The 8181-nt window shown below is 55.8% G+C and overlaps 1 protein-coding gene across 1 annotated transcript; it reads left to right on the top strand.

The window, feature by feature from the left end:
* Positions 1-2091: 2091 nt before the first annotated feature.
* ABHD14B (abhydrolase domain containing 14B) lies at positions 2092-7097 on the top strand. Its single transcript, XM_005285265.5, has 4 exons — positions 2092-2246; positions 3256-3492; positions 4170-4411; positions 5963-7097. Exons 2-4 carry the CDS (start codon positions 3285-3287, stop codon positions 6143-6145), a joined length of 633 nt encoding a protein of 210 aa, XP_005285322.1. The 5' UTR covers positions 2092-2246; positions 3256-3284; the 3' UTR covers positions 6146-7097.
* Positions 7098-8181: the final 1084 nt, after the last annotated feature.

Here is an 8181-nt window from a genome sequence, read left to right as displayed (position 1 = left end):
GGGAAACTGAGGCACGGATTAACTAGCACTCAGGATAACAAAATCAGGTTTAGAACTCAAGACTCCCTCATGTCCATCATGCTGCACCTTAACCCACCTTGTCAATTATTGCCACACATTCCAGATACGCGCCACTCATCTTCCAGCCCTGCTATTGTATTGCTTCCTCCCTTTTCCCCTTTGGCTGCTCTCGGCTCCCTCCTTTCTTCCAAACAAGGGCTCATAGTGCTCAGCTGTAGTAGACACCCCACCCCCACCCCCACCCCAGAATTCAACCAGCTGTTCACATCAATGAAACAATTACCACCAAGTCTGCTACATTTCTCCACTAGGCTCCCAGACCAAGTCCCCAGCACCCTTCAGCAGCTCTCCCTTGGTAAACAGGCCTCAGAGCAAAAACCTGGGAGTGGAGGGAGGAGAATCCAGCAGTAGAGGGACCCATCTTGTGTCAACTTCCTGACAGCTCATTTGAAATAAGGGCTATGTAACAAAATACCCAGCTCTGCCTGTGCTGAGCAGAAATACCTGATATGGTGCTGACAACAACTGCAAACTGGGAAAGGACCCGACAACTTTTGCTTATATTCATTTACTTAGCAAGACAGCTTCACTGCAAACTGTAATTACTCTAAAGCCACTATCCTCAGCCTCCTTCTGTTCTTCACACTCCCAGATGCTATGGGGGACTCTCAGGCCCTGCCAATGCTGGGATGTAAACCATCCTAGGTGCAGCTTTGCCAGTACTGCCAGGGTTTAGATGACAGGACAGAGGGGGTACAACCTTCATTTTGCACATTTAACTCTTTTGCTCCTCAGTTCCCCATGACCTGACACAAACTCTGCCACCCCCATCTCTGTGGGGAAGAAGGCGGCAGGACACGTTAAAATGAAACAGGCAGCATGGAGCAAGCTGATCTCTTCCTCCAACTGCAATATCCAATCTGAACCTCACTGCAAACAGAGTCTAGTTCTCACGGCTCAGCACCCCGCCTGAATTTCACACAGCAGTGTCCTGTTCCTGTCCCTGAGAACATCAGAGATGCAGTGAGCTACCACTGAGATGAGCTACACAGAGATACTGCTGGACATGCAGGAGTAGCAAGGAATGCCCAGCAGCCTTGGAGCACCTATGGCTACCCATTCCAGAAGTAACATTGGAGGCCCTGATACATGGACACATGGAATAGCCATGGCTAGCCATGCAGAAGTGGTGTGGGAGGTTCTAGTATGTGGTGGACACCACTGGCTAACCACACAGAAGCGGCACAGGAGAACCACATATGTGGAAGTGCAGGTTGGGGGACTTGGATTCTTTCCTGCTCCCTGTACAACAACAACAAAATCACTAACCCTTCTGGGCAATATTTGTGCACTGCACACAGCATTTCCTGGACAATACTGGAACAGTTGCAGAGATCCTAGAGCTATGTCTCCCTTCTTTCTCTTCACAGCTGGATTATTTGCCTCTGCAAAGCCAGTGGCAAAATAACAACTAACTGGCTATGTATCATTCCTGTGTATGTCAGCCCAACACACAGCTGGCCAGCAGTCCCTGAAGAGGGCACCCCATGAGACCAGCTCTTTCCATTGCAATTGCTCATTATAACTTTTCAGAACCCTGCTATGGGAATAATATTTTCCTACCATAGCTGCAACTTTGAGGGAGGATGTGGAGGGAAAATGAAAGCTGGCACTCTCCAGAAACAACAGGAGAGTAGGAGCTGGGGCTTGAAAAATAACACAGCAGTCAGTGTATTGTGAGATTCACAATAAAATCACAAGAGTTGGCAACACTAAGATTTGCCCTCCCCATGCAAAGCTGGAAACAGTTACACCTCCCTCTGCAAGCAGCCAATCTGCTGACCACTCAGAAGTCACATAAAGGAAACTTCCTCTATAATAAACATGCTGCACCTTAACCCACCATTCCTATTCCATTCTCTTCTCTTCCTAGGCCCTGTCTGTCGTGGGGATGTAGCTACAGTGCTGCAAGCCTCAGCGCAGATGGGCTAGCACGGGGGGGGGCTGCTGCCAGGTCCTCCCTGCCCCCGTCTCCTACGCTTCTCTCCTAGACGGGCGCTGCTAGCCACTAGGGGTCACTGCGCCCATAGGCGAGCGCTCGCACTTCTGTGGCCATGCCTGTCTCCGCCCCTGGTTCGCGTCACGACTCGCGCCCTGGCTTCCTGTCCTACCTTCGACCCCGGGAAGCGCAGGCCTTTGGGGAGTCGCCCCTCTCCTCTCGGCAGGTATAGCCCACCGCGAGCTGCTAGGGACGGGCTTGGGGCGGCCGCTTGGCCAGGGTCCCTGCTCTCGGACACCTCCTGTCCGCCCCAGGACGCACTAGAGCTGGGGCAGAGACCTGGACACTGCAGCTGTGTCAGGACCTGGGGGCCCGCCTGGCTCTGAGCACCGGGGCCATCAGACCAGCACCCTGGCTCCAACAGAGGCCAGAACCAGCTGCTTCAAACCCCGCCCTCTGGGGCCAAAACCCCTGCAGCGTTAGCCACGGGGCACCCCGCCCTCTGGGGCCAAAACCCCTGCAGCGTTAGCCACGGGGCACCCCGCCCTCTGGGGCTGTTTCTTCCTGAGCCTGCTTACTGAGCAGGTCTTGCCCTGGCTCAGGAAGGTTCCTTAAAACCTTCTCTCTAACCGAACAGTGCGTGACCTTACTGTCATCATACATTTCTGATCCTCTGTGAAACCCTGCTGGGTTCCTGGCCCCAGTGAGATCCTGGGGCAGTGAGTTCCACCAGTGAACTATCTTCTAAGTATTGCCATCAATCAGCTGTGAATATCCTAATTTGTCAATTTGATTGAAGCCCCACTGATTGTAGTGTTGTGGAAGGGTGAACAGGGCACTCACTCACTTTCATTAGCCAACTGGTATTGGGTCAGATAATAGGTTTTCTCTCTAAAAATCTGCCCGATCTGGCTCAGACACGCCCAGTCTGTTCCTGGGTCGCTACTGGCCTGGCCCCCTGCTACTTGCTCTCCTGTTCCCCTTGTGATCCCCTATTCATCCCCCCCAAAAAAACAAAGTTTCCTAGTGTACCCCCTTCCCCTCCCCCACATACCTGATGAGGCCAACCCAGTGAATGGACAGCAACGCCTAGTGTTATATTGTCCACTCATTAGCATTGAGGTGAGACAGTGAAGAGCTAAGTAAATAGGGTCCTTTGTGCCTAGATCAGGGACTGTGCCCAGAGTCCATTCTGCGGGGGCACAGGGCTCAGCCCAGGTTTTCCTCTCTTTCAGGACTGCTGGAAAGCACGAGCAGGGAGGCCATGGCCACCCCGCAGGTGACTGTGGGCACCATCATGGTGGATGGGCAAACCCTGTTCTACCGGCAGGCCAATCCGGCCCAGCAGGCCCCCAAGCTGTCTGTCCTGCTGCTCCACGGCATTCGCTTTTCATCCGAGACCTGGCTCAACCTGCAGACGCTGTCTAAGCTGGCGGATGCTGGCTATCGCGCTGTGGCCATTGATCTGCCAGGTACAGCTGCTCAGCCACTGGGGGAATCCCTTCAATGCACAGCCCCATGGGTGGGGCCGGGCGGCAGAACAGCCCTCAGGTGGTAGGGTGGGATAAGGTCCTCGGGCGAGCACTAATGTTGTGCATGGCTCTAGTACCTTCCCTGGAGAGCCTTCACAAGCACTCCCTACACCGTGATATGGGAGCAGATGGGGGAAACTGAGGCACAGAGAGGTTTCATGCCTGACCCATACACATACCAAGAGTCAGCAGCATAAATGAGAATAGAACCCAGGTGTTCTGACTCAAGTGCCTTTCTTTAACTAGCAGACACCATCCTCTCACGGCCTGTGGAGCAGAACCCAGGTGTCCTGGCTCCCAGCCCCCTCCATAGCTCTCTGCACCTCTCCTGAGTCATACTGCCAATGAAAGCTGAGGAATGACCCTGTTGTGACACTGGGGGCCAGACTGTCGCCATCTCTCTGCCCCCTTCTATACTGTTTTTATCTGTCCGGGGACGAGGGCTGATGGGAGGGGCGGGAAGGGGAGAATCTGCCCCCCCCCCCAAGTCTTTAACTGGGGTGAAATGGGAAGGGGTAGGGCCCCAGTGAATGTGGTGCACCAGGACTGCAGATTTCTCGCGAGGGGCCTGCCAGCAACATCTGTAACACAGAGGGGTTTTGTCTCACATGGTCCAGGGTTCGGCCATTCCAAGGAGGCGACAGCTCCGGCCCCTGTTGGGCAGCCTGCCCCGGGGGGTTTCCTGAAGGCTGTCTGTGAGGCCCTGCAGTTGGGCCAGGTGGTTGTGATCAGCCCATCCCTCAGCGGGATGTACTCGCTCCCATTCCTCTTCCAGCACAGCCAGCTGGTTCAGGCCTATGTGCCAGTGGCGCCCATCTGCACCGAGAAGTTCCCCGCCATGCAGTACGCCAGCATAAAGGTACAGCCCCTGGGCTGGCAGGGAAGGGGCAAGTCTCCTTTGTTGGGGACCCTGGTGTCCGGGCGGGGGCAGAGAACACTAGGCTGGGGGATGGGGTGGAAGAACTAAGGCACTGGGCAGACACCGGGAAGTGGATAAAGGGAATCGAGCTTGCAGGTGTGTGCAGAGCCGACCTGCAGCAGCGGGGGAACCGGAGAATCTGAGTCCAAGCCCCCATGGAAGGGAACGTCCAGCAGTAATGTTCAAGCTCCATCAGGGCAAAGCACTCCGTGTACCACAAGGGGGCCTCTTCCCAGTCAGGTTCAGAGACAGGCACCTGGAGCCCGGCCTTACGACTCAAGGCCTCGGTGCTGGCCCGCACATTTACACTGGGCCACATCCATTCCTGGTGTAACCCCACCTCACACAGTGGCGTTACACCTTTGTGACCTGGGCTCCTCCACTAGCTGGCAGAGCCGTGGGAGAAACTGCATTTCCCAGGTTTCAGAGTAGCAGCGTGTTAGCCTGAGTCCACTGGCAATGGGTCGCTCCCAGCTCCCCCCTGGGAAACCCAGTCCTTGCATGCAGCTCTGGGAAGTGCAGGGGTGGGAGGGACATTTTTATGCACAGAGAAGGCGTTTTAGCTGCTGCTTTTCAGTATATTAGGTTGAATGTTTCTATTCTCTCGGGCTCTGTGCAGTGGGACCAGATCCTAAGCAGCATCCAAGCAGGCAGAGGGGAGTCAAAGTGACAATGCCATCTTTACGTCTCCTCTGCATCTTTATCCTGGGCTAGCCAGCACCTGGGCTAGTGAACAGCCTCTCAGGGCAGTTCTGGCACTCGGGATTGAGCGCTGGAACCCTCCTTTTCATCCCCTTCTCCAAGAGCCAGGATGGTGGGAGAGCTGTCACGGCAACCCTGTACGGCTGGAGGATTCCCCGACCCTGTGGGAATTCCCTGGGTCATATAGCCTATGGTTATGGCCCATTTGCACCAGCTGACAGTCTGGGGCCTGGGCATGAGGGTGAAGGAATACAACAAATAGTCCCAAGAAAATGTGTCCTATTCCTCCAGATCTAAAATATCCATGGCACATCCAGATCACATGACCCTCGCCCAGGCTCCAAGCCTTTGGACCTTTGCCCATCCCTGCTTTTAGCCTCCAGTTCCATCCCCCTCCAACACACACCTTGGTTTTTAGCTTCATGGTTTGCCATTTTTGCCATCTCAGCCTACTCCAGACAGCAGCCCCTCAAGGCTCCAGCCCCCCATCTCCAGTGCTGGTCTGAATCCTGGGGGTCAGCAGATACCCTGATTCAGTGAGAGTTAAGCACCCAACTATCTTTGAGGAGCTGGGCCCTAGAAAGGGATCATTCTCAACAACTCCATTCGAGGGGAAATTCCCAGACCCACGGGGGATACAAAGCAGTGCCCAGAACCAGTGATGCTCCCAGGCAGAGATACTCTTCCAGGCCCTAGCCTCTTTCTTGTGCCCCGGCCTCGGTGATCAAAGTGAGCAGTGTGCCCGTACCCGCTGTCTGAGCTCTTGTGCCTTGTGTCCCCTCCCGCTAGACCCCCACGCTGATTGTGTATGGGGATCAGGACGCTGAGCTGGGGGAGATGAGCCTGAACAACCTCAAGAACCTGCCCAATCACAAGGTGCTGCTGCTGAAAGGAGCGGGACATGCCTGTTACCTGGACAAGCCGGAGGAGTGGCACCTGGGCCTGCTGGACTTCCTGAAGAGCCTGGAGTGACGAGCGGCCTCTCTTCTCCCCCAGCCCTTCAGTGTGCGATCTGTCAGGCACACGACTGGCTCTTTGGTGCATACCTCCTGTGAAGGATCTGGGGACCACAGCTTCTCTCTCCCACTAGAGCGGGTACTTAATCGATGGCTTCTTGCCAATCTTGGACAATTGCAGCACACTGGGGGGTTTGCAAAGGGCGGCCACGCAGCCAGAGGCGCCCTCCTGGCAGCCAGGTGCTTGCTCCTTTTCCTTCTTTTTAAAATGATTAGAATTGAAAGGTCTGTAGAAGCTGATTGGCCACTAGCATGGGGTGAGATGGGGGTATTGAGGGCAGGTTCCCCAGCTGCACGTTCTAGTGCAAGCCCGTCCTGCCAGTCCTAGCTCCACAGCTCTGCCAATGCCCCTGCTCCTACCCTGCAGCCTCCCTGCGACTCCAGCCCTGTCCCCACCCAGATCTGCCAGTGCCCCCAATCCTGCCCTGCCCCCAACCAGCTCTGCCAGTGCCCTCGCTCCTGCCCTGCAGCCTCCCTGCAACTCCAGCCCTGCCCCCACCCAGCTCTGCCAGTGCCCCCGCTCCTGCCCTGCAGCCTCCCTGCGACTCCAGCCCTGCCCCCACCCAGCTCTGCCAGTGCCCCCGCTCCTGCCCTGCAGTCTCCCTGCAATTCCAACCCAACCAACCCAGTTCTGCTGTACACCTCAATCCTGCCTGTAGCACCCCCAGCTACTTCAGCACTACCCTAGCCCCACTGATGTGCCATAATCCTGCTGTGAGCCTCACTGGAGCATATGCTGACACCCACCCCCAGCACTGCTTGGCTTGTGAGGAGAGACCCAGCCCCTGGGAGCCACACGGAGGCCAAACTCGCTGCCAGCCTGGGATCATTCAAGGAGCTTCCTCCTGAACCCCAAACTGGCGCGACAGCACCTAATCCTTCATGAGCAAATAAAACTCAGATCTGGGCCTCTGTCTCCATGCAGCTTTCATCCCTTGTTCCAGTCCCCACCTCCTCCTTCCCACATGGTGCTGACACCTGGCCCCCTCTCCCAGGAAGCCCATGGCCACGGCAGTTAGGAACAGGGTTGTACACGGAGAGGACTCAAATTCCAGCAAGAGCAGACAGAGGGAGCGGGGTCTGCGGCATGCTGGAGCAGAACAGTCCTTTGGGTCAGCTGCTGGAAGGGTGCAGGGCAGTTTTATTATTTCAGAGGCAGCGTGTCACAAGGTTAGAGTAAGGGACTGGATGTCAGGACTCCTGGGTTCTATTCCCAGCCCTGGGAAAGAGCACTGTCTAGGGACTAGACCAAGAGCCTGATTTCCAAGCTCTAGGAAGGAAGCCTGTCTAGTGGCTGTAGCCAAAGGTTGGGATTCAGAACTCCTATTTCCTGACCCGCAAGCAAAGCCCAGTTTCTACAATGGCCAGAGCCTTCGCTATGACAGCAATTCCCTCTCCAGCACTGGTTTTCTACCTGAGGTCCCAGGCCCACTGGCGAGCTACAGAGCCTTTCCTGGTAGAATTAAACAGGGAGGAGGGGGTCCTCGAAAGGCAGTCTCTCCGGTGAAGATGTCCACAGAATAATGGAGCAGGAAGAGCACTGCTCCGTGGGATAAACAGACACAGCCCTCGGGAAGCATGATCCAGGGCCAGGCGTGGCAAGGTCCTGGGCCGTACGGTAACAAAGCCGTGCACAGGTTCCCTCATTAGCACCACGCCCCAGTCTTTCACCGACTCCCCCAGGGAAGTTCCCTGGGAATCCCCTGCCCCTTTCCGGAGCCAACTGGCTGCAGCATGTGGCCCCCAGCAGCAACAGCGGCCTCTGAGGTACACATCCCTTTGCATCAGCCCTGCTCCTACAGGACCTGCTCTCCCATCAGCCCCTGGACAATGGCGCTGGTTGATCTAGCTCACCCTGGCTTAAGAGGAAAATGGCAAGTGACCCCCTGCCCCCCATCCCGGAATAACAATGCAAATAGCTTCTTTTAAATGTCCGGGGGATTACGGAGTGAGGGGCCGAGCTGAACAGATGGGGCACAGGCTAAAGCCGCC

Source organism: Chrysemys picta, chromosome 7, assembly GCF_011386835.1.
Source record: "Chrysemys picta bellii isolate R12L10 chromosome 7, ASM1138683v2, whole genome shotgun sequence".
In the NCBI taxonomy this organism is placed as follows: Eukaryota; Metazoa; Chordata; order Testudines; family Emydidae; genus Chrysemys; species Chrysemys picta.
This window is presented reverse-complemented; position numbering and strand designations above follow the sequence as displayed.